Below are 26,770 nucleotides of genomic sequence, written 5' to 3'. Positions count from 1 at the left end.
TACACAAAATGTTAATATCGACAAAAAAATTTATACTAAGTGAAGGAGACCAGACACAGAGTACCATATAGTATATGATTCCATTTAAATAAAATGTAAATATAAATCAATTTATAAAATGAAATGAGATTAATGATTATGTAGATCTGCGGGAGGAATGCTAAGGGGTATGGAGTCTTTCTGAAGTAATGAAATTTTTCCAAAACTTTTGAGATGATGAATGTACAACATTGTGACTATACTAAAAGCCATTGGTTTATACTTTCAATTGAATAGCCAGAAACAGCAACTATGTACAGTGGGGAAAACAGAGAGAGATTGAGAGGTGAGGAATTTTCTTGTTTGTCTGTTTTTTGTTTATTATTACTGAAATAATGAAAATGCTCTAACGATGACTGCTCTAATAATATGAACAAACAACTATATGATTATACCAAATATCACTGATTGTACATTTTGGATGAACTGTATGCTTTATTAATATGTATCAATAAAATTGATTTGTTTATAAAAAGAAAACAGCAAGGTATACAAAGTCAAAATAGTATAATACTAATTATATATAAAAAGTGTCTGGGGAGCAGAGGGAGGAGGTTTGGGAAACTTTGGCGTTTCATTTGACCTTGTTCTATATTATTGTAATGTCTTTCTGTGCTCATTTTAGTTTGTAATAAAGAATATAAGAACATTAAAAGAAACGCATCAGGTGGTGGACTTGGCCCAGTGGTTAGGGCGTCCACCTACCACACGGGAGGTCCGTGGTTCAAACCCCGGGCCTCCTTGACCCGTGTGCAGCTGGCCCATGTGCAGTGCTGATGCGCACAAGGAGTGCCCTGCCACGTAGGGGTGTCCCCTGCGTAGGGGAGCCCCACGCGCAAGGAGTGCGCCCCGTAAGGAGAGCGGTCCAGCGCGAAAGAAAGTGCAGCCTGCCCAGGAATGGCGCCGCACACACAGAGAGCTGACACAGCAAGATGACGCAACAGAAAGAGACACAGATTCCCGTGCCGCTGACACAACAAAAGCGGACAAAGACGACGACGCAGCAAATGGACACAGAGAATAGACAACCAGGGTGAGGGGGGAGGGGAGAGAAATAAATAAATCTTTAAAAAAAAAAAAAGAAACTCATTAAAGAACATTAAATATAACAGTGAAACTTCATGTGAAAAATGAATATAGGTGATACTGCATATATAAAACTGTTTTTACAAAATATAAATACAAATAAACTACAGATGGAAACAGAATAGCAGCTATGTACAGCAGGGGAAGAACAGAGATTTTGTTTTTTATTATTATTATTATTATTGGAATAATGAAAATGCTCTAATAATGACTGAAGTGATGAATGCATGACTATGTGATTATACCAGATACCACTGATTGTACACATTGGGTGAATTTATGCTTTATTAATATGTATCAATAAAATTGATTTGTTAAAAATAATAAAAAAAAGAAATGATACATAAGAGATGTTGAAAAAAGTAGCTTATGCAAACACTTGGTGCTGTATAGGCTTTATAACTTCACATTAAACACCATGACAAAAAATATACAGGGGCTACAAACATTGTTCAAAGGTAGGAAGGAACAAATGCTGTGAGCAATTTAGTCCTATTGTATAGCTAGCACCAGATACATTTTAGGAGCTTACGAAGTATCCCTAAGGAAGAAAAGAAAGGAGAAGGGGAAGAAAGGCAATATAACTGGGAAAAACCTTAAAAAGATGGGTTAAGTGGGCTTTTTTTTTTTAATTAGAGAAGTTGTGAGCTTACAAAACAATCATGCATAATATGCTTAACTCCCATATATCACCCCTCCACTGACACCTTGGTTTAAGTGGATTTAATATAGTCACACTACAGGTTTTGGCAACCTGCATCCTAGGACACGGAATGAAGGTTAAGGGGATATGTGCCAATAGGGAAATCTATTGAGAATCTACTGAGACTAAACAAAGTACGTTGGTGTCCATTTTTACATGAGACTTCAAAACATGACATTATACTGGCAGGACTGAAGGACAATAAATCACTTTCTAATATCTGAAAAATGAAAGTTAAGAAATGTTTAGATTGGAATATATAGTAAACCTTAGCAGGTAATGACAGAATAGGTAAATATAATAATCCAGTTCTGTTTTCCTTTTCTGTAACTAGTTCTGAATTATACAAATAAAGTCATTTGACAATATCCTTGTTGTGCCACTATCAAGATCACCCATTACTAAAATGTTTTCATCACCCTAAACAAAAATTCTGTACCCATTAAGCAATAACTCTTACTTCACCTTCCCCTAGTAACCTCTAATCTGATTTCTGTCTCTGAATTTGCTAATTCTAGATATTTCATGGAAGTGGAATCACACAGTATTTGTCCTTTTGTGTCTGGCTTATTTCACTCAACATGCAGTCTTCAAGGTTCATGCATGTTGTAGCATGTATCAGAACTTCATTCTTTTTTCAGTAGAATAATATTCCATTGTATGGATATACCACAATTTGTTTATCCACTCATCTGTTGATGGACATTTGGGTTTCTTCTACCTTTTGGCTATTGTGAATAATGCTGCTATGAACAGTTGTATAATCTGTATAAATTCCCACTTTTAATTTTTGGGGTATATACCTAAGAATGGAACTGCATATGGTAATTATATGTTTAATTTTTTGAGGAACTGCCAAACTTCCACAGTGGCTATACCATTTTACATTTCACCAGCAATATACAAGGGTTCCAATTTTCTGCATCCTTGCTAACACTTATTTCCTGTTTTTTTTAATAATAGTTACCTAGTGGGTATTAAGTGCCTTCTCACTGTGGTTGTGATTTGTATTTCTCTAATAGCTTATGATGTTGAACATTTATCTTTTCATGTGCTTATGGCCATTTGCATATCTTTGAAAAAAATGCTTATTTAAGTCCTTTGCCCATTTTTATTTTTATTTTTTTAAAGATTTATTTATTTATTTAATTCCCCCCCCTCCCCTGGTTATCTGTTCTTGGTGTCTATTTGCTGCGTCTTGTTTCTTTGTCCGCTTCTGTTGTCGTCAGCGGCACGGGAAGTGTGGGCGGCGCCATTCCTGGGCAGGCTGCTCTTTCTTTTCACGCTGGGCGGCTTTCCTCACGGGCGCACTCCTTGCGCGTGGGGCTCCCCCACGCGGGGGACACCCTTGCGTGGCACGGAACTCCTTGCGTGCATCAGCGCTGCGCATGGCCAGCTCCACACGGGTCAAGGAGGCCCGGGGTTTGAACCGCGGACCTCCCATATGGTAGACGGACGCCCTAACCACTGGGCCAAAGTCCGTTTCCCTTTGCCCATTTTTAAATTGGGTTGTCTTTTTGTTGTTGAGTTGTAGAAGGACTTTATACATTCTGGATATTAAACCCTTATCAGATATATGATTTGAAATCATTTTCTCCCATTCTGCTGGTTGTCTTTTCAAGTTTGTGATAATTTCCTGTGATGCACAAAAGTTTATCTTGATGCAGTTCAATCTATTTTTTGTTGTTGTTGCTTATGCTTTTGGTGTCACAGCTGCATATTTCTTAATTAAAACAATAAGTTTTAGCTAAGCATCTGCAGGGAAAAACTACTAAATTTATCAGGTGTCCAGAGGTTGAATATATATCGAACATTTTCATTTTCTCCACCAAAAGAGTAATGATTAATTACTATAAATCAAAGCATGACTACAAAATAATGATGCAAACTATCTATAAAAATTAGTTTCGTTTGGCTTATAATTATCTTTTCATTTATTTACTTATTTACCCAATAGTTAATACTTGGCACAGAACTAAATAAAAGGGATAAGCAGGAGAATAAGAAATGGTCCCTTGTTCTTAAGAAATTTTTATTTAGGTGAGATAAAAAAGTAAACCAAAAATTATGATGCACATCAAAATTAAGTTATGTAACAATTCTACCCCTTTACACTGATAGCTAAAGAGAGCTGGAAAAGAATGCAATTTTTACCTTTTGAGGGAGGTGCCTCTTTTCCAGTGTAAGGCTGTAACTTTACCTTCTTCTTTCCTCTCTTAGATTCAAATATGTCATCTATCTTCAACACAATCTGAAAAAGACCAGAAAAGTATAAATTAAAACTAAAACCCACAAGTTTTCAGCTTGATATAATTTTTTGGTGATTCTCATTCAGAGAAAAGATCTATTTTAGAAGTAAAACATTTAAAAATTTCAATTCTGAATCCAAACTGATGCTCTTTAGTTAAATGATATGTGCTCTAGCACAAAGTCCATATAACACGAGTAAGGGACGTGAGAAAGGACATCTTCTTTCCAAAAGAACACAGGCTTTTATGGAGATTTCCTATCACTCCATTTGACAACATGCAGGAGATCTGGCTACGGCACGCCATACAGTGACCAAGCTTTCACCATAGAGCTCAGGTTTTTGCTTGCCCAGAATAGGAAGTGAACACTCATTCCCTTGGAAGGCAGGGTGAGGCTCGGTTATTTCTGCTCCCAGGAATTCTTCACAGAGCATAATCACATTTAGAAAGCTTTTCTCTTATATCCTTGCTACTGGACTGGGAATGCTAAAGTTACAATTTATTTGAGAAATATGATATAAAATAGGAAGACTATCAAATATGCTCAAATACAAAATCCATGCTTTTCCCCCCTTTCCTCTCAGCAATCTATCTCTTAAGCAAGCGGCTCCCAGGGCATTCATTTTTAAATCATTATATAACTGCCTCTCTCTATTTAATAGACATTATTCACCAGAATTATTTCTTCGCCGCTGGGAGGTGTGAGTGTGTGTATGAGTGTGTGTGTGTGAGACAGAGAAAGATAGAGAGACATACTTGTGTAAAATAGAAGAATTAGAGCTGATCAATCAACAGTTCTAAAAGAATTGAATGATTAGTTTTTTTCCATTTTCACTTTCCTCTTTTTTAATTCCAAGTTTTTTCTTACTATTAGTACTGATTGAATATATTTAAATCTGGAATTACAACTGATGGGGATATTATATAACATAATAATCATAGTTGCTTGTAACTGTTCTTGTTTTCCATTTTGCTCTTGTTTCTCTAGCAATCCTGGCAATCAGTAAGTAGTGAATCAGTCCAGCACAAGAAAAATAACATGAGAAGCATATGCTTCCAATACGCTGATTATTCCCATATTTTTGGATGAGGTTTTTTAAAGATTTTTGTACAGCTATCATTCAAGTAAAAATTAACATTCTTAAATATTACCAATACAAAAAAAAAAAACAACAAAATAAGCTAGCCTAAAATGCTATTATTATAGGCCATAGGAAAGATCTGAAGGCAAACTTGTATTTTGGGTATACAATGACCAAAGATAGGCTAATTTTTAACATGCATTTGAAAAGTAAACTCTATTATAATAAAATAAAGGAAACTGTTCTAGAAAGCATGAGAAAAAGTAATAAAATTTAAATTTAGATTCTGAGCTAGGAAGGAGAGCCTACATTTACCTTCTAGTTGTAGAAAATACTGTAGCATATTCTCCCTAAGAAATGATAGGAACCAAATTGCTGTAGACGTTTGACAGAAACAATACAAAACATGAGGAAATCTGCTCCAGCAAACAACCACATACAAGCTCCCACAAAAGGAAAAGAAAGGAAGGGTGGAGTACAGTCATATGGACTAGATCAGTGATTTTTAAACCATGAAAGCAGTTTCCCTTCCAGGGATAGCTCTAGTCATCAAAGGGAAAATAAATGAAAAATGCTTTTCTAGAGGAATGCAATTCCTGAAGATAATCCAAAGCTAAAATCTGTGTTGCATATGGACTATCCTAAAATGATTTAATCCCAAGAGGGCCACAGGTAAAAACGCTAACATCCTGTTCTTGCCCAATATTTAAGAGTTCATTACTATTTTTTTTTGTTTTGCCCACTTCTAAAAGAACTTTGGAGAAAATATCAGAGAAATTGGATCACATAATCTTTCTGACTATAACACCTACAATCAGAAAAGGAACAAGCTTTGAGTACTCATGGGATCCACAATAAATAAAATACTGAGGCATGAAATCAAAAGCACTTTAAAATCTCCTTGGGTCTCCTTAATCTCTACAATCACAATTTTTAAATATTTGTTACTGCTATTCCAAGAGCCACACCTTAAGGTGATCCCTTCTCTGTTTGTATTCTTCCTTCTGGGAACACATGGATCTGTTGCTTCTGGTCCACAGAGGAGGCAGCTTTGTTGTGCCAACATGATCCACAGGAGTTGAGGGCTACTGGCAGTTTTTTAAGCCTCTTATTTTTAAGTATTCCTCACTACACACAGAAGAATAAACAGTTCAAGATATTTTCGTTCCACTGAGAGAGCTCAGTTTTGTGCTTTTTCAAAACTATGTGTCTTTTAATTATTCACATATCAAAGAGAGAGGGGCAGGAAATAGAACTGAAGAATTAAAGCATTTGTGGAACTGAGTATTTCCCATGGAACCAATCAACAACTACTAAAGTAACAGCTGTACTATTGTGTAATGTTAAAATCAGGTACAAAAATTACATGCTAAGGAACGGAAGTGGTGCAATTGACAGGGAATCTCTCTCCCCAGAGAATCCTAGAGGAGAGAAAATGAGAAAAGAAGACAATACAGACAGCAAAAACAGCAAGGCAGGAGGAGGGGAAGGGGTGGAAATAAATAAATCTTGAAAAAAACACTGCACACTAAAAGATTACACACAGCTAATTCTGACAGGGTTAAGAAAGGAGTATTTAAACGACCTGATTTCTCCATTGCTGCATAATACCTGCATAGCATCACCTCAATACTGAAAACATCCTTAACTGCATAACAAAATAATACTGAGTTTAAGAAGTGTTTCATATAATTTCTTAAGTGTCTTTCCTAGAAGAAATAGATCTGTCCACCTGTAACTTCAATTTCTTCATTTTGAGTCCAACAACTCTAGTCTAGACAACTTACAAGCATATTGTCTTCTCTTTCTTGAAAGGGAAGTCATTTATGTACTTGTTGATAATTTCTATTCCCAAAGGATAGTCAGATTTCTTTTTCCTTCCTCTAAACAGATATTTTTGCCCAAATTAATGGCATATATTTTGTCATTATTAAAAATCCATAAACTCAGGCACAAACTGCATTCACGTTGTCAGCTGATATAAGTGAGTGAATTAGAGTAAAAAGACACTTAAATTGGCTTGATAGAACATCCTTTTGTATGAGAGTCTAGCTCTTCAGCTGATTTTAATGAGAGCTAAGGTAACTGAAGTTCTCTATCTAAAATCAATTTTCCAAGTCTATAAAATATGTTGGCAGAAGCCATTCATGAGTTTATCTTGCATGAGTAAAAATTTAAAACTTAAAACTGCTCTACAAATCTTCTGATGCCAGTTGGTCAGTTATAACCTATTACTCATTTCAGTCTAAAGTTTATTTATTCTTATTCATTGAAATGCTGAAGTGAGAATCAAATAATGAAGATACTGGAGTCCTTACCCCTGGAAGATTTTTCCTTTTCCTGTTTGCAACTTCTCCAGCTCGGAACAGCTTCCACTCCATTAAGGTAATGGGCAAAGTGGCATCCTTCATGAGCTTTGGTCGTAAACAAGCTTGTGAGTTCTTCAGTTCCATAGTCTTCCGGTGAAGGAACTGAGGTTTGGGAGGAAGCTAAACATGGGAAGAGGTAAGGGCTGAGATGACCTAGTTTATGGCTGTGTTCTCATGCAGAGGCAAAGTCCCAAGAGAAAGTATATATCTTATCTTTAAAATCATCTCAAATGAGGATTCCATAGTTTCCTTCATCATTTGTAAAGAGGTTTCTCAAATTGCTAATTCAAAATTCTTCTACTATAATATAATCAAATTCCAGAATCAATGGCTCGTATTCCTCATTAACTCAAGGGAGACTGTTTTTAGGGGTCAGGAATGTTTTGAGGGGGCAGACTGGTAATTTGGGCCATAGGTCAGATGTGAAAATAATAGGAAGAGATGAGAACTCCAGTGAACTGAAAAGTCTGTGTTCTGTCTAAAGGCTTCAAAGAAAACAAAAACTGCATGTTAACCCCGAAAAGAAACAAAACAAAGACCCACCAGAAAACTCCACATTTGCAGTCCCTGTTAGTTTTGGCCCAGGTAAATAAGCTTTGCCCTTTTGTAGGGATCATAAAGAAGATTCCAAACTTATCTTCAGTTAATTCCCTGGTCATACCTTGGGTGCTCTGAATGCACTTTTGGGTGGTGGTAGCTTCCATGCTGAAGGAGTTCTCCACATGGGTAAAGGCTGCATTGGAATATCTTCATATGAATTTTCTTTGGAAGGATCTTGAAAAAATAATTTAAAAATTAATTTAGGGTAAAATAATTAAATGGAAGCAAAGTGATCATAGCTTGCAAAGGAAATAAAAAACTGCCTAAATACATTCAGCTTTCTTATGCTACATTGATGTAGGGATAAGGGTCTTAAAATCAATGTCTCTTTTAGCTTATAAACCACTTGGGAGTCTAATTGAGCTAAAAAAAATGATCAAAATACTATATATAAATATCTACTTCTAAACTGGGCAGTACAGTTACAAAATTCATTAAAGAATGAAAGAAAAGATGCACCAAAAGTTTCCATATTAAAAAGAAAAATCTAGAGCAATATATGCCTGTCTGTAAAATAAAACGCCATCCTACAGTTAAGGACTTCACAAAATACATACTCATTACATTTAATTACAAAGGCTGTGGACACCTACATATGATATCCTCATAGATATTGTCCTCAGACTGTGTATAATAAAGTACTGAACGAGAATTTCTTCCCAGTTCTTCATGAATCTTCTCTGAGTTCTGGTTTCGAAAATGCTGAATATCCTCAAATTCAAATGATTTCCTTAAGAAAGGAGATACATTTTAAAGTTATGTCTTTAAATATTCTTATCGTTAAATTGGTATGGTACACAGAAATTGATAAGTAAAGGACTTGTGTGCAAAATTACATAAGAGTTTTATCGAATAATAAACGAGGTTAGTGCCTTGTATGGACAGAGAGAAAACTATAAGCTTTTAGTCAATCATATCGTATTCTTCATTGGGTCCCTTTATTAAGTTCACTATCTAATAAAGAGTGGGACTAAAGCCAGCATTCCTTAAATGAAGTGGAAGAATGTATCTGTTTCCCTACAGATTCTTAAAGATATAAATTGGAAGTTTTTTTGATACTCCTATGTCAGCAGATTATCTTAGCTATTTCCTATACTTCTGTTTTTCCCTCTTGTACTTATTTTATCCTAGGGTTATCCAATATATGTTTGTTTGAATTAGGGATCTACCTAAACAGAGAAATGTAAATTGGTTTGAAAAGGAAAAATAAGCTCAATAATCCTGTAAGCAAACTACTTACAAATCATCTATCAAATAAAAACATACCTTTTAGATCTCCCTCTGATTTTTCCACCATTTTTCTTTGGCTCAGGCTCCTGAAAAGAGGCCAAGGAAGAGTCTACACAAGAATTATTTTCACAGCATTTTCTGTCACAGTTTCTCTCTTTATAAGGCATAACCCCAGACTCAGATAAATATCTGAATGTCCTACGAGGTTTCGGCAAGGGATTTATGGAAGGTCCACATTCTTGCCCCTCAGGTTCAGAGTAAATATTTTCTAAGCTCTTGGTTATTCCATATGAACTATCAAGAACTCTGAAATTCAGTTCTTTTTCTGGAGAGTCGCAATGTTCTAAAGCCAAATTAAAGATTTTTTCTGGTGGAAGTGCTTCTATTTTCTTCCACAATATCTGTGAGGTATAGAAGTTTCCTGGAGGTAATGAGGTCTCTGGATCCAAAACAGCTTCTTTCCAGCTTTCGTTATGTTTGACCTGAGAACAGAGCCACTTTGTTTCTGATTCATTTTTAAAGTGTGTACCAACATATTCACGTTTCTCACTTTCACCATCACTTTGATCGAGGCTTTTGATATCTTCACTCAGATTGAGACCCACATTTTGAGAGTTGGTTTCACTGAAGTTTTTGCTCTTTTCCTCAGCAACAGTTGTTTTCTTAGAGAGAATATCTTGGTGATAGTTTTTATACCTTACTCCGAAGTCCTTTGGGTGCCACTTATCTGGATTAGATATACCATTAGTCCTTCCTTCCCACTGAGAAATTTTCTGTTTGATATTTTTGCAGTGGCTTCTCGACAGTGTCTGAACAGTAGAACGAGAAAATCCAACATCCATGTTCCCTGATGGGTGCACAGTAAGTGATGAATTTTACAAAGCTTTCATTGTAAGTAACTATAAAATGTATTATTTACCCTGTCAGAATCTAAACGATTCTGGTATTGTCCATTCATCTTTAACTTGAAAATCTCTTTAAAAATTTTTTTTGATCATTGATCCTTGTTGAAAATGGTTACATTACAGCTTTATCTTGAATAATCCTATTAAAACAAGACAAAAATGTGTTAATACCGTTTTATAATTTCCCAATTTCAACTCCACTAATACTTTGGCTACCTCTCTCTAAATAGTTCATTTATACTGTGCATATAAAAATATACCTGACCTCTATTACATAATTCCACTCCATAAAGACACACGTAATGTGACTGATATAATAGCACTGAGAAGACATTACTTGTGGTATTTTTCAAATTACTAAAGTTAGGAAGATTGGGGTTTTACAAGAGAGTACATGTAGCAGTAGACAATATTATTTTTTACTAAATCAAGTATTTATGGTATCTTTTCTTAATGAAACAAGGACCAGTGGAGTAGTATAAAAAGCATACATAGAAATACACCTCAGTGGCCAAAAGGTTTATGTATATGTCCAGAACAAGACCCAGTTAGTCTAGAAACACACCAACAGATAATTTCCTCCTCATGTCCTATGTTGATAGATAATATTAGCCTATTACATACCCTCATTTCAGTTTTACTCTCATCAGCAGGGAATTCCATATACACCATACTGAAGACAATCCAATTAACTATTAGTTGCTTTAAAATGTAGTAATCTATTGTGTCACTGACTGAACTTCCCACATCTCTGCCACCACACCCTTGACCCAAATCAGCAAAAATACTTACTGTGTCACTGTCAAATTCCTTCCTTTCACATAGAGGCTTCACTCAGTTAGACCCATAAACTGTTTCCTCAAATGTAAAAATTTGGCAGAAAACTTTTTCTGCTGTCTAAATGAAGACCTGATCTCAAGTTCTACTGTATACTGGTTATAAATAGCAATTGTCGCAAAACTTCCTGAAGCAAGCGTTATCCTTCCTTGAGCTCTGTCTGTGTGGCCTTGATTAACAGGCAGGAAAATATCTTGGTCCAGTTCTGTCAGTGCAGCTGACCAAAGCTGATACACTCAACAACAGCACACACACACACACACATTTATTCTAGGCAGAACAAATGTTAATCAGGACTTTTACCAACTTAAACCATTCCTACAAGTTTGTAGGAAAACAAACTTGCCAGCAAATAAAATTGGGGAGGGTCTGAAGCAAAGAAAATCATTCTAAATGATTTAAGAAATTAAATACATGTAGGTGGAAAAAACAAAGAAAACAAAGAAACAAACAAAAATAGCAAGAGTGTTACCCAAAAACACTTGATAAAAGACTCATGCATAGAATCTGAAGACCAAATCAGCTAGTGTTTATGACTACAACTCTGAAAATCATTTTTCTGCTTCCAATTTTTATGGGCATAGTAAGACTTTTAGAGTGTCCCAGAGACTCCAATTTTCTTTACCATCGATAAGATTGGAGATTTTTGTCTCTGGCTTCTGAATATCTAATAGAGATTTTGGCAGTCCTTGTTAATAACCCTTTCTTTACTCTTCCCTGATTAACGTGTTTTAAGTGTGAATGACTCAAACTGAGAAGAGAATAAAAATCATCAGTGCTAAAAAAATTTTTAACTTGAAAATTACTAACAAATTGCTTAACCTATGAAATTTACACAAAAATATAAATGATGTATATTGATGTATTATGGTGTTTTAGTAGCAATAGACTGGCACAGCACCATAAAAAACTCCTAACATAGGTATTAGAAAGAGAAATCCTACTTTGCTCCTAAATGTATTTATTAATACAAGGCAGCTTTAAAAAAAAAAAATTTAATCAACTACATCAAAAAACAGAAAAAGTTTAAAGCATCTTAACACAATCTATGACTATATTGATAGTATAAAGGATGTGTCATAAAGATTTCATAGTTTTAATTTTTGCCAAATTAACTTAAGCCCTGTATAATGTGGCTTATTTATTCCCACTTAGAGGTTATGATTGGTCTTGTCCCATCCACAAAGTAAGAATCAATCACGAAGCAAGAGTTGCCTCAGTCTTTTCTTACAGGTATCTCACCTCTGTTCTTTTATTATAACTTTTCTGGAGTCATTTTGCCCCTTAGTACCTCTTCCTCTATGGCTCTCTTAAACTGCAAGACCTGAGTATCTCCTAGTTCCCACGTTAACCTTCATTATATGTGAACAGTCCAACCCCTGAGCACTGGCCCAGCTTTTAATATGAGCTTTCTCCTAAGCTTCACCATTTGGAGACTCTCTATAGCTAACTTATTCACACTCTTGACCCTAGAGCTTGCTTTCACAAGTTTCAACAATCCTAACTAAAACAGAGGTTGAGACAATCTAATAGCTTCAACAAATTTAAAAATAGTTTTGTTTCTCCACTTAAGTACTCCATAATGAGTCCGAGACTTTTCCAGCTATCGAAAAAGGCTATTGAAGTCAGGTAGGACTCACAAAAAGAGGAAGTAGAGTATATATATCCACAATGGAGAATCTTAACCGATGAAAACAGCAGTAGTTCCTCAATTCCTCAAGTGAGCAAAAGAAGTATAAGTGAAAAATTAAAAGTAATTTTTTAAAGTAATAAAAAGAGTACTAAGAGTAAAGGGTACCAGTCAAACTTTTTTTCTACACCATGTTCCCAAGAAGGTGATTCTTTATCATGTCCCCTTCCCACTTTTTTGTCTATTGCTCTTCTGGATATTTACTTTCATCCAAGAAATACATAAACTATAGTTTCATTAGCATAAACTACTTTTATCATATATGAGATTCTGTATTTTTAACATATTAAAAGAAACCAATCTGAATCCATTCAGGTTTAAGTGAAAATACCCACAATGACGTTCCTTTTGGGAAAGTGAACACTGATGTTCTACTTTACTAACTCAAGTCTTACAAAGAGAAAGTTTCTCATTCCAAATCCTTTAAAATATTTTATTTGAATAAATGTAAGGATCTGGAAATATAGGAAGAATTAGAACATTTCAAATGTTCATTTAAAATTGATCAAGGGGTTCACTCTAAAATGGTTAATTTTATGTTCTGTGAATTTTAACTCAGATTTTAAAAATTGAAGAAATGGACCAGGAAGACTTCCACTTCTGGCCATGATGGAGTAACTTGACTCAATGTGCCTTCCCAATATAAACAACTGGAAAATATAAGTATCTGCATATGATTGATGACTGCACATGACTGTGATCCTTGAGAGAAGAGAAACAAATTAAGTGGGCTCTATGATTGCCTTAGCTTTCTTCCTAGAGGCTCTTTCCCAGAGAGCAGCACTGGGAGGGGGAACGCAAATGGAACATGACCATCTTGCCAAGTTGAGGATAAAGAGATTGGAGTTCGGAGAGGCTAAGGCAAATGGAATTTTTAGGGCCAGGTATCAAAAAGAAGGGAGTTACACAGAAAAAAGGCTCCAGAAATCTACACAGTGTCCTCTAGCATCTCTGGCTGAATGATAAGCTGCAAATACAGGGTAACACTTCATGAGGACAGACAACAAATAGCCACTGGGAAAAGAACAACTATCAAAGAACTATAAAAAAAAATACTTAGAGTTCACTTAGTAGTGGGAAATGTTCAAGTTCTAACCATCTAGAGGGGAGTGATCTCACTGAACACAGGAGGGTTGTGTCCTATACACAGGACTAAACTGGCCCATGAGTACGGGCCAATTTAAAGCCATCCTAACAAAGATTTTAAAAAGCTCAAATGGATAAAATTAATCCATAACTAATTTAATGACCCACAAAAACAAAACTCAATAATTTTACACAAAGACAACAAAATCCAGACTCTCAACACTGTAACATTTACAATGGTAAGCATCCAATCAAAATTACTAAACATGCAAATAAATATGAAAATGAGACCTATATAACAAGGAGAAAAGATACAGATCCAAAAATGAAAGACACAAATTGGAAGATAACCTCATATCATACATTATAAGTATATTTATAAATTTAAAGGAAATATGAACATAACGAGTAGAGAAATATAGGATATAAAAAAAGAAAACAACTGGAAATTCTGGAGCTTATAACCACACTACCTGAAATGAAAAATTCCCTGACTGGGATGAACAGGAGATTATATACTGGAGAAGAAAGGACCAGTGAAATTGAATAAATAGCAATAGAAACTATCAAGAGCACATACAGAAGAAAAAAGGCTTAAAAAAACAATAACCACAGAGCCTCAGTGGTACAATATCAGGTGGTCTAACTTACATATAATTGGAGTCCCAGAGTGAAGCGGGAGTAGGTAAAGAACAATATTTCAAGAAATAATGACTGGGAATTTTCCAAATATGATGAAAAAATTAAACTCACAGATCCAAGAGGTTCAATGAACACCAAATACAATAAGCACAAGCTAGGAATAGAAGAGAATGTAATTTGGTAAAGGTCATTTATGGAAAACATAAACAAAAACAAAAAAACTAGTTAATATTACACTAAGTAGTAAAAGATTGAACATTTTTCCTCACGACTGAGAAAAAAACAAGGATGTCTTCTCTTACCACTTTTATTCAATATAGTATAAGAAGGTCATAATTAGGGAAGTGGACACGGCTCAACTAATAGAGCGTCCACCTACCATATAGAGGGTCCAGGGTTCAAACCCAGGGTCTCCTGACCTGTGTGTGAGCTGGCCCATGTGCAGTGCTGCCGCACGCAAGGAGTGCCATGCCATGCAGGGGCAGCCCTGCGTAGGAGCCCTACGCACAAGGAGTGTGCCCCACAAGAAGAGCTGCCCGATGTGAAAAAAGTGCAGCCCACCCAGGGGTGGCACCACACACACACAGAGCTGACAGAGCAAGAAGACACAACAACAACAAAAAAGAGACACAGTTTCCCGGTGCAGCCTGACAATGCAAATGGATGCAGAAGAACACACAACAAATGGACAAACAACGGGGAAGGGAAGAGAAATAAAATTTTTTAAATCTTTAAAAAAAAAAGGTTTAAGAAAAAGAAGTTATAATCAATGTAATAAGGCAAGAAAAATTACATAAAAGGATAAAGTTGGAATAGAACTAAAACTGTGTTTATTTGAAAATATGATCATGTATGTATAAAATCCTAAGAAATCTGTCATCAAAAACTACTAGAGCTCTCTCCCAAATTACTGCCATGCTAACATCATGGACACAAGCCATGTACAGCTCATAGAGCTGGCAAGGGTCCACCAAGGTGCTGGGCAGGACTGGCTCACAGAGATAGTGCAAGTTATTGGATGGCATGAGCCACTGACAGGTACTCATCCTGTTAGAGTCTGAGAAGTTGCACCGAGCCTGATAGGTCCTGGATGTTTTATGTCTACTGCCTGGCCCAAGGGGATGATCTGTGGCTGCTAAATAAAACATTTTCATTCAATTATGCAAAAGAAAAAAAGCTATCCAAAAGAGAATTTAGCAAGGTCTTAGAATACAAGGTCAATATATAAGAAGCAATTGGGCTTCTACAAACTAAGAATGAACTACTGTAAAATGAAATTCAAAATGACATTTACAATAGCATAAAACATAAAACACTCAGAGATATAAGATGAATATAGTGAAAACTATAAAATACTACTGATACAAATTAAGGAATAACTAAAATAACAGACTACATTACATTAATGCATTAGAAAATTAAATCTTGTTAAGATATGAAATTGTTTTCAATTGATCTATAGATTAAGCACTATAGGCTTTATTACAGAAAGTGACAAGTTGTTTCTCAAATTTATACAGAAATGCAAAGGACTACAACAGCCTGAACACTTTTCAAGAAGAAAAACAAGATTGGAAGACCTATACTACATAATTTCAAGACATTATAAAACCACAGTAACCAAGACCATGTATTAGTGAAAGAATTCACAAACAGATCAGTTAGAAGAGCACAGAACCCAAAAATATACCCCCACTTATACAGTAAATTGATTTCCATAAAGTTGGCAAGGCAATTCAAAGGGGAAAGAATAATGTTTTCAACAAACAGGAGTGAAGCACGTAGATATCAGTAAGGAAAAAATGAACCCAGACCCTTACTTCACACCATTTACAAAAATTAATATCAAGTGGTAAGGAAGGGGCAAGATGGTGGCAAAGTAGGGTGCTCCAAGAGTCAGTTCCTCCTACAGTACTGTTAGTAATCACCCAGAGCTATTTAAATCACCTGTTTGGGGGACCCAGGAGAGAAGAGCATTTGCAACATCGCTGGAAGAATGGAAGGAGAAGACTGCCCATCTGCAGTGAAGACTCATTGAGTAGAGCGTGCCACATCATGGAAGCCAGTACCCACCACCCACTGAAAGAACAAGATACCTCCAGAGCAATTCCCTAGCTGGAGTTGGAAGCTCCATTTCCCAAAAACGAGAGAAGAAGAGATGGTTGAGCACCAATTTCAGCTACTAACTAGCAAATTCAGCTGGCTAAAGTCCAGTCCTAAGAATAGCTTAAGTTTGAATCTGTCCAAGTCAGAAAGAGGCCAGTAGCCTCCATTTTAACTCTGTCCCTGGCAGGAAGGGAAGGGGGCTGACTGAAAATCACAGTAATAGGAGGGACCACTTCTCTTCACCCAGGTTGGTTTGCTGCCCTAGCCTGAGCTCCAGTTCTACCTCTGGCAGGAGGAAGCTTGAGGGGACCTAAACCAGCCTCTCTGGGCAACTGTAATTGCTTTTGGCCTGCATGGACTAGATTGTTGGGAATAACCAAATAGGACAGGAGGGAAGGTGGCGCTTTGTCGGCATCTCTGGGCAACTTTAGGCACTTTCAACCCACACAGACACATGTTGGGCAAACCTGTGACTACAATAGTTCCCAGTAGGACAAATGGGTAGGGGGTTTCCTCAACCTCTTTGGGCAACTGCAGGCACTTTTGGCCCACACAGACTAGACTGGTGGACACACGTGGCTCCATCTCCACCCCCAATACGGGAGGGTAGGGGGTTGTTTCCCCAGCTTCCCTGGGCAACTGCAGCTGCTTTTGACCTGCATGGACTAGATTGTTGGGCACTCCTGGGGCTCCACCCGCACCCCTAACAGGGGAAGAGGGACAGTGCTCCCTCAGCCTCTCTGGGCAACTGTAGCCACTTTTGGCCTGCATCAACTAGACTGTTGTACACAACTCTGGCTCCATACCCACCCCAGCCAGGGCAGAACGAAGGAGAGTGCTCCCTTAACCTCTCTGGGCAACTGTAGCCCACATGGATTAGACTGTAGGATACATCTGTGGTCCCATCACAGCCTCTGACAGGGAGGAGGAGGGACAGTGCTCCCTCAGCCTCTCTGGGCTACTGCAACTGCCTTCAGCTCAAATGGACCAGACTGTTGGACTCATCTGCAGCTCCATCCCCACCCTTGACAGGGCAGGTGGAGGGACAGTGCTCCCTCAGCCTGTCCGGGCAACTGCAGTTGTTTTCAGCCCTCACAGACAAGATTGCTGTGTGCCCCTGGGGTGGCATCCCCAGCCCTGGCAGGGGAGGAGGGGTGGGGGACAGGGCTTTGTCAGTCTACCGGGGCAACTGCAGTCAGCTTTGACCCACACAGCTTAGTTTACTGCCCACATCTGTGGCTCCATACCCACTCCAGGCAGGGAAGAAAGGGTGTGGAGCTTCATCAGTCTCTCCAGGCAACTACAGATGGACTTGGCTTACACGGCCTGGATTACTGGGAGAAAGGTGGGAGAAGTTCATTGGTTCCTGAGGCAACATGGGCAGCTTCAGCTTCCACAGTTTACAGTATCAACCACATCCTCAACTCCGACGCCATGCTCAGCAAGGGAGAAAGGCCAAGAAGCAGATGAAACAGAGCTGAAAAAATTCAGACTGGCTACACATGAGCCACTATAAAGTTCAAAATTAAGTTGAACCAAGTATCAAAGAGTCTATAGCACAAAGCCAATGAAATAGAAAGCCCTAGACTAAAGAGAGAAACTGAACCCAAAATAATACATAAAATAAAACAGATGCTAGGACACCAACAAAAAATTACAATCCTAACAAGAAACCAGAAGATATGGCTCAGTCAGAGTTTACTAAGCCTCCAGATGACATAAAGGAGTTGAGACAACTAATCATAGATGTTCAAATAAATTTCTTTAATAAATTCAATGAGATGATTTATGAGATTAAGGATATTAAGATGATACAAGGTGAGCACAAAAAAAAATATGAGAGCGTACATAGAAAAATAGCAGGTCTTATGAAAATGAAAGGAACAATAAATGAAATAAAAATTACAATGAAGGCATATAGCAGTATTTGAAAAGGAAGAAGAAAGGATTGGTGAGTATGAAGACAAGGCCTCCAAAAGCAAACATACAAAAGAACAGATAAAGAAAAGAATGGAAAAAATTGAACAGGGTCTCAGGGAACTAAATGACCACAAGAAACATGCAAACATACATGTCATGGGTGTCCCAGAAGAAGAAGAGAAGGGAAAAGGAGCAGAAGGAATATTTGAAGAAATAATGGTAGAAAATATCCCACCTCTACTGAAGGACATAGATAGCCATGTCCAAAAAGCGCAACGTACTCCCATCCAAATAAATCCAAATAGACCTATTCTGAGACACATACTAATCAGAATGTGAAATTGCCAAAGACAAAGAGAGAATCCTGAGGGCAGCAAGAGAAAAATGATTCATCACATACAAGGGATGTCCAATAAGATTAAATGCAGATTTCTCATAAGAAATCATGATGGTAAGAAGGCAGTGGTATGATAGATTCAAGATACTTTAAAGAGAATAACCACTAGCCAAGAACTCATATCTGGTAAAACTGTCTTTCAATTATGAGGTGAGCTTAGAATACTCTCAGATAAAGAGAAACCATGAGTGTCTGTAACCAAGATATGAACTTTACTGGAAAAACTAAAAGGAGTGACAAATACTAAAGGGACTGACAGAAAAGAGAGAAGATGCAAATAAATAAAATCAGAAATGAAAATGGGAATATTACTACTGACTCACAGAAATAAAAGAGATCATAAGAAGATACTATGGGGAAGCGGACTTGGCCCAGTGGTTAGGGCATCTGTCTACCACATGGGAGGTCCCCGGTTCAAACCCCGGACCTCTTTGACCCATGTGCAGCTGGCCCACATACAGTGCTGATGCACGCAAGGAGTGCCGTGCCACACAGGGGTGTCCCAACGTAGGGGTGTCCCCGCGTAGGGGAGCCCCACGCGCAAGGAGTGCGTCCCATAAGGAGAGCTGCCCAGCATGAAAGAAAGTGCAGCCTGCCCAAGAATGGCGCCGCACACATGGAGAGCTGATGCAGCAAGATGACGCAACAAGAAGAGACACAGATTCCCATGCCACTGACAACAACAGAAGCAGACAAAGAAGAACACGCAGCAGATAGACACAGAGAACAGACAACTGGGGGGGGGGGGCGGAAGGGGAAGGGGAGAGAAATAAAATAAATAAATCTTTAAAAAAAAAGAAGATACTATGGGGGAAACAGACTTTGGCCCAGTGGTTAGGGCTTCCGTCTACCATATGGGAGGTCCACGGTTCAAACCCCGGGCCTCCTTGACCCATGTGGAGCTGGCCATGTGCAGTGCTGATGCGCGCAAGGAGTGCCGTGCCATGCAAGGGTGTCCCCCGCGTGGGGGAGCCCCACGCACAAGGAGTGCGCCCGTAAGGAGAGCCGCCCAGCGTGAAAAGAAAGTGCAGCCTGCCCAGGAATGGCGCCGCCCACACTTCTCATGCCGCTGATGACAACAGAAGCGGATAAAGAAACAAGACGCAGCAAATAGACACCAAGAACAGACAACCAGGGGAGGGGGGGAAATTAAATAAATAAATCAATCTTTAAAAAAAAAAAAAAAAAAAAAGAAGATACTATGAACGGCTCTATGCCAACAAACTAGACAATGTAGATGAAATGGATAAACTCCTAGTGCACAACCTACACTAATCTTAGAAGAAATAGAAGACTTCAGCAAACCAATCGTAAGCCAAGAAATTGAAACATTCATCAAACAACTTCTCAAATTGAAAAGCCCTGGACCAGATGGCTTCAGAGGTGAAGTCTACCAAGCACTCAAAGAAGATTTAGCACCATCTTACTCAGACTCTTCCAGAAAACTGAACATTCTATGCTACTGAACATTCTATGAGGCAAGGGGATTTGGCTCAAGTGATAGAGCATCTGCCTACCACATGGAAGTCCAGGATTCAAACTCAGGGCCTCCTGACCCATGTGATGAGCTGGCCCAAGCGCAGTGCTGATGTGCACAAGGAGTGCTGTGCCACGCAGGGGTGTCACCTGCATAGGGGGGCCCATGCACAAGGAGTGAGACCTGTAAGGAGAGCCACCCAGTGTGAAAAAAGTGTAGCCTGCCAGGAGTGGCGCCACACACATGGAGAGCTGACACAGCAAAATTACACAACAAAAATAGATACAGATTCCTGGTGCTGCTGACAAGAATACAAGCGGACACAGAAGAACACACAGCGAATCGACATAGAGAGCAGACAACTGTGGGGGATGGAGTGGGCAGGGAAGGGGAGAGAAATAAAAAATAAATCTTTAAAAAAAAAAAGACAATATCTCCCTAATGCCAAAACCAAATATAGATATTACTAAAAAAGAAAATTACAGACCCATTTCCCAAATTTATATAGATGCAAAAATTTTCAACAAAATACTTGCTATTCAAATCCAACAACACATTAAAAGAATTATTCAAGAAATGGTGAAAGCACATTTTAGTGTTTGTTACTAGCAGAACTATTATATGGGTAAGTCTAAGGTCATGTATATTACTAGATAGAAAGCTAAAAAACATATCATGGAACTGTATGACATAGTGAACCTCATGTAAAATATGAATATGGGTGATACTTTATATATAAGAATGTTTTTACAAAATATAAATACAAATAAACCAGAGAGATTGAAACAGAATAGCAGCTATGTAAAGCAGAGGAAGCAGAGAGGGATTGAGAGGTGATGAGATTTTGTTTGGTTGGTTTGGTTTTTTAAATTTTTATTATTATTATTATTGAAATAATGAAAATGCTCTAGAAATGACTGAAGTGATGAATGTACAATTATGTGATTATACTAAATACACTGATTGAACACTCTGGATAGCTTTATACTTTATTAATAAGTATCAATAAAATTGATTTGTTAAAAAAAAAAAAAAGAACTATTCATCATGATCAAGCAAGTTTTATACCAGGCATGCAAAGGTGGTTCAAGACAAGAAAATCAATCAGCGTAATACATCACATCAATAATTCAAAGATGAAAAAGCACACGATCATCACTGACACAAAAAAGACAGTTGACAAAATCCAGCATCCTTTCTTGATAAAAATACTTCAAAGGAAAACTTTCTCAACATGATAAAGGGGATATATGATAAACCTACAGCTAACACTGAACTCAACGGTAAAAGACTGAAAGCTTTCCCACTGAGATCGGGAAAAAGAAAAGAATGCCCATTGTCACCACTGTTGTTCAATATACTGCTAGAGGTTCTAGAGCAATTAGGCAAGGAAAAGAAATAAAAGGCATCCAAATCAGAAAGGAAGAAGTAAAACTTTCTCTATTTGCAGATGATATTATCCTTTACCTAGAAAATCTCGAAAAATCTACAACAAAAGCTACGAGAACTAATAAATGAGTTCAGGAGAGTGACAGGATACAAGATTAATATGGAAAAATCATAGTGTTTCTACACATTAGTAATGAGCAATCTAAGGAGGAAGTCAGGAAAAAAAGTCTATTTATAATAGCAACTAAAAGAATCAAAATATTTAGGAATAAACTTAACCAAGGAAGTAAAGCACTTCTATTCAGAAAACTACAATGTATTGCTAAAAGAAATCAAAGTCCTAAATAAGTGGAAGACTAAATATTGTTAAGATATCAATTCTACTCAAATCAATATACAGACTCAATGCAATCTCCACAAACATTCCAAGCCTTTTTAAAAGAAATGGAAGACCTAATTATGAAATTTATTTGGAAGGATAAGGGGCCCCAAATAGCCAGAAAATCTTAACAAGGAAGAACAAAGTTGGAGGATTCTCGTTCCCAGACTTTAAATCATATTACCTAGCAACAGTGGTAGAAACAGCATGGTACTGTCATAAAGGTAGACATATAGACCAATGGAGCCAAATTTATGGTTCAGAAGCAGACCCTCACATCTATGGTCAAGTGATTTCTGACAAGGCTGTCAAGCCCACCCAGCTGGGTCAGAACAGTCTATTCAACAAATGGTGCTGGGAGAACTGGACAGCCATAGCCAAAAGAAAGGAAGAGGACCCCTATCTCACACCTTATACAAACAATTAACTCAAAATAGATCAAAGACACAATTTGTCTATGTATTCATGTTGTTGGGCATTTGGGTTGTTTCCAGTTAGGAGCTATTATGAATAAATCTGCTGTCAATATTCATTCAGAAGTATTTGTGTGGATATTATTTTCTCCTTTCATATGGAATACATAAAAGTGAGACTGATAGGTCATATAGCAATTATGTGCTTAATTTTACGAGAAACTGCTGAACTGTTTTCCAAAGAGTTTGTATTATTTTACTCCTACCTGCAAGTTGTGAGAGTTTGAGGTGTTCTACTACTTGGTATTACCATTCTTTTTTATTTTAACCATTCTAGTGGTTGTGTGGTGGTATCTTGTATTTTAATTTGCATTTCCTTGATGACTAGTAATGACGTGCATCTTTTCATGTAATTTATTGTGCTTATTGGTTACTCATAACTTTCTTTTGTGATGTGTCTGTTCATATATTTAATCATATTTTAATTATGTTTGTTGTTTTATCATTTGGTTCTAGTTCTTTATATATTCTGAATTTAATCCTTGTCAGATATATGCATAGAGAATATTTTCTCTCAGTCTGGAGCTTGCCATTTCATTATTTAAACAATGTCTTTAAAACGCCACAAATTTTAAAATTTTGTGAAGTCCAGTTTATCCGTTTTTTCCCCTTTATGCTTAGAAATCTTTTTCTTTCCTAGAGTCCTGAATATTTTCTATTTTTTTTCTTCTAGAAATTTAACAGTTTTAGCTCTTATGTTTAAGTATATGATCCACTTGATATTATTTTTAATATATATTTTTAGTAGAGAAGTTGTGAGCTTACAAAACAATCATGCATAATGAGCAGAATTCCCATCCACCCCTCCACCAACACCTTGTATTGCTGTGGAACATTTGTTATAGATTATGAAGGAGCATCATCAGACTATTACCTATACCTATGATACATAGCTTACCTTTGGTATATTTTCCCCATACACTGCCCCCCCATTAACACCATGTATTAGCGTTGTACCTTTGTTATACAGAGTTGTGCAGTCATTGCCTCAGTAAAATTTCGAACGTTTTCCTTAATTCAAAAGAAAAAAATCAGGGAAACGGACGTGGCCCAGTGGTTAGGGCATCCACCTACCACATGGGAGGTCCGCGGTTCAAACCCCGGGCCTCCTTGACCCGTGTGGAGCTGGCCCATGTGCAGTGCTGATGCACGCAAGGAGTGCTGCCCCATGCAGGGGTGTCCCCCGCGTAGGGGAGCCCCCACGCGCAAGGAGTGCACCCGTAAGGAGAGCCGCCCAGCGCGAAAGAAAGTGCAGCCTGCCCAGGAATGGCCCCGCCCACACTTCCCCGCCGCTGACGACAACAGAAGTGGACAAAGAAACAAGACACAGCAAATAGACACAGAGAACAGACAACCGGGGGAGGGGGGGAATTAAATAAATAAATAAATCTTTTTGAAAAAAAGAAAAAATCACATACCCTCTATTTTTTCCCTTTAGATAAATATGGTACCTTCTTTGACAGTGATGCAAAAATATTACAATATTGTTAACTACAGTCCATAAACTATATTATTTTGTCTCCATGAATCACAATATTCCTCACCACCTTGTAACACCACATAAATTTCTTCTAGCTCGTAGAAATGCATTCTTGTACCTGTACTATTAACCACAATCCTCATCCACCTCTGGGTTCACTATGTAATTAAGTTCCTAAATTATTCTCTAGTTTTCTAGCTTTCTCTCAATTGACCTTTACGTCCCTAAAGTATCCCATTTATGAACCAGCCGTGTTATACCTACTATAACATGTTACCATCAACTCTGTCCATTTCCACATTTTTATAGTCAAGGTAATTAAAAATTCCACATACATTAAGCATCAGTACCCCTTCTCGCCCCTCAACATAATTTTTAGTAACCTTTACTCGAGGTTTTAACTCCATGTGCTTATTCTTCATATTTAGTTCATATTAGTGAGACCACACAGTATTTGTCCTTTTTTGTCTGGCTTATTTCAACTCAGAATAATGTCTTCGAGGTTCATCCATGTTATCATATGTCCCAATCTCATTTCTTCTTACAGCAGCATAGTATTCCATCATATGTATATATCACATTTTGTTTATCCATTAATCAATTGATGGGCACTTGGGTTGTTTCCATCTTTTGGCAATTATGAATAATGCGGCAATAGACATAAGTGTGCAAATGTCTGTTCGTGTCATTTTCTTTAGTTCTTCTGGATGTATTTCTAGTAGAGAGATGGCCAGGTCATACAGCAGTTCTATATTTAGTTTCTTGAGGAACCACCAAACTGTTTTCCACAGAGGCTGCACCATTTTCCATTCTCACCAACAGTGGAATGTTCCTATTTCTCCACATTCTCTCCAGCACTTGTTTTTTTGTTTGTTTGGTTTGGGGTTTTTTGTTTTGCTTTTTTAAATAATGGCCATTCTACAAGGTGTGAGTTGGTATCAAACCTCATTGGATATGCAGTTTGCAAATATTTTCTCCCATTTAGTGCGCTGTTTTTTCACCTTCTTTACAAAGACCTTTGAAGCACAAAAGTGATTTGAGGTCACATTTATCCATGTTTTCTTTCTTTGCTTATGCTGTGATATAACAGCAATAAAAAGGCTCAAACTGATGATATGCAGAATAACATGGATATATCTCAAAAACATTATGAATAAACAGAGTCCATAATGTATGATTTCATTTATGTGAAATTCTAGAACAGGCAAAACTAATCTATACGATAGAAAACAGATCAGCGGTTGCCTAGGGCCAGGAAAGTGAGAAATGACGGCAAAGAGGTATGAGGGAAATTTCTGGGGTGTTGAAAATGTTAGGCGGTAGTTACGTAAGTGTAGACATTTGTCAAAATTCATTGATCATATGCTTAAAATGGGTGCATTTTATTGTATGTAAATTATACCTCAATAAAATTAGTTTTTAGAAGTAAAAATAGTGACGGAAGGTAAAATATCTAAGTACTTTTTGAAAGTTGCATGAATTTTTGCCCTTAATATGAATAAGAAAATCACCCTAACTTATTAAAAAGATTTTAAATGTGCCATTTACTCAAACATTAAATTACATAACATTTTCAGTTACAAAGTAGTTTCAGTTAATCCTTTTCTCCTTATAACAACCTTTATATATATATAAATATATATAATATATTGTATAGATATCACTGTATACATTTTATAGCTAAGGACCAAGCTCAGAGAAGATAAAAGAATTGATGAGGTTCCAATGTCCAAAGTTTTTCTTCTATTTCACAGGTATTACTAAATACTTGATGAGTAATTTCAACTTGTTTCCTCTATGCCAGAGTCACTGAGCTCTGTTTCCCATGCAGAAAAAAAAAATGCCAAAAGGATTACACTTCCTGAATCTGCATGTTTTAAGGGGAAACACTGCCAATATCAAATTTTATAACAAATGAGTGCCTCTCAGAGAAAGTGCTGCCTCTCTTCCATATCCTTAATGAAGCAACAATCATTTAAGTAGTATTAATAATATATTACTTAATAAGCAAAGTCCAAACAGTGAATTTTACCTCTGAGACAATTTGACTGCAGTAAAACTGACATTCAAATTTCACATAGGCTCACTAACTTAAGGGCAAATGACATTTTGCATTTAATAAGAGCCATATTTGTAATGAATGTCAAACGTTTTAGAGGAAGTATACATATGTTGGATAAGATATGGTTAATTATTCTAAACAAAATTCTTTATTTTCAAGCCTAGATTCTGTAGAACCAAAATCTTTTCTCTGAAAAATATATTTTGATCAGGAAATCTAAAATTAGCTATCATACAACCATATTTTTAAACATTTAATAATTTGAGTTTTTTCTTCAGCAATGCATTGAGCACCAAAGGAATATTATACTATTCACTGCAGTTTTACCTTAAGCTCTTAGATCTATTTTTGTTCTGGGAAAGGGGCTTAGGTGTGGATGCCTATTTTGAAAACACCAGTTTCAGGTTTAGTGCCAGAATAACTGTTTATAGGAATTAAATAGGTGCGAAAGAGATTCAACTACTCAGCCACTAGAAGGAACACAGCCAAATGGAAATACAATTACTACTGGAATCATAAGGATTGTTTCTTTCAAGGAATAGATAAGGTTCAAGGCAAGACCTCTAGGA

General features: G+C 37.1%; 1 protein-coding gene across 6 annotated transcripts in view; it reads right to left on the bottom strand.

Moving 5' to 3' along the window:
- The window catches only part of DENND2C (DENN domain containing 2C), a 104,548-nt gene that overhangs the window by 31,291 nt on the left and 46,487 nt on the right, over positions 1–26,770 (bottom strand). For all 6 annotated transcript variants that reach the window (XM_058303006.1, XM_058303005.1, XM_058303008.1 and 3 more), the window contains 5 exons: positions 9,395–10,403; positions 8,722–8,858; positions 8,190–8,302; positions 7,478–7,648; positions 3,983–4,079 (listed from right to left, as the gene is read on the bottom strand). In XM_058303006.1, the coding sequence (XP_058158989.1) occupies positions 3,983–4,079; positions 7,478–7,648; positions 8,190–8,302; positions 8,722–8,858; positions 9,395–10,200 (1,324 nt within the window). In that variant the 5' untranslated portion in view covers positions 10,201–10,403. The remainder of the gene's footprint in view (positions 1–3,982; positions 4,080–7,477; positions 7,649–8,189; positions 8,303–8,721; positions 8,859–9,394; positions 10,404–26,770) is intronic.

This window comes from Dasypus novemcinctus, chromosome 9 (genome assembly GCF_030445035.2).
Source record: "Dasypus novemcinctus isolate mDasNov1 chromosome 9, mDasNov1.1.hap2, whole genome shotgun sequence".
Classification (NCBI taxonomy): Eukaryota; Metazoa; Chordata; class Mammalia; order Cingulata; family Dasypodidae; genus Dasypus; species Dasypus novemcinctus.
The sequence above is the reverse complement of the archived record's forward strand: the minus strand, read 5'-3'. Positions and strand labels throughout refer to the sequence as shown.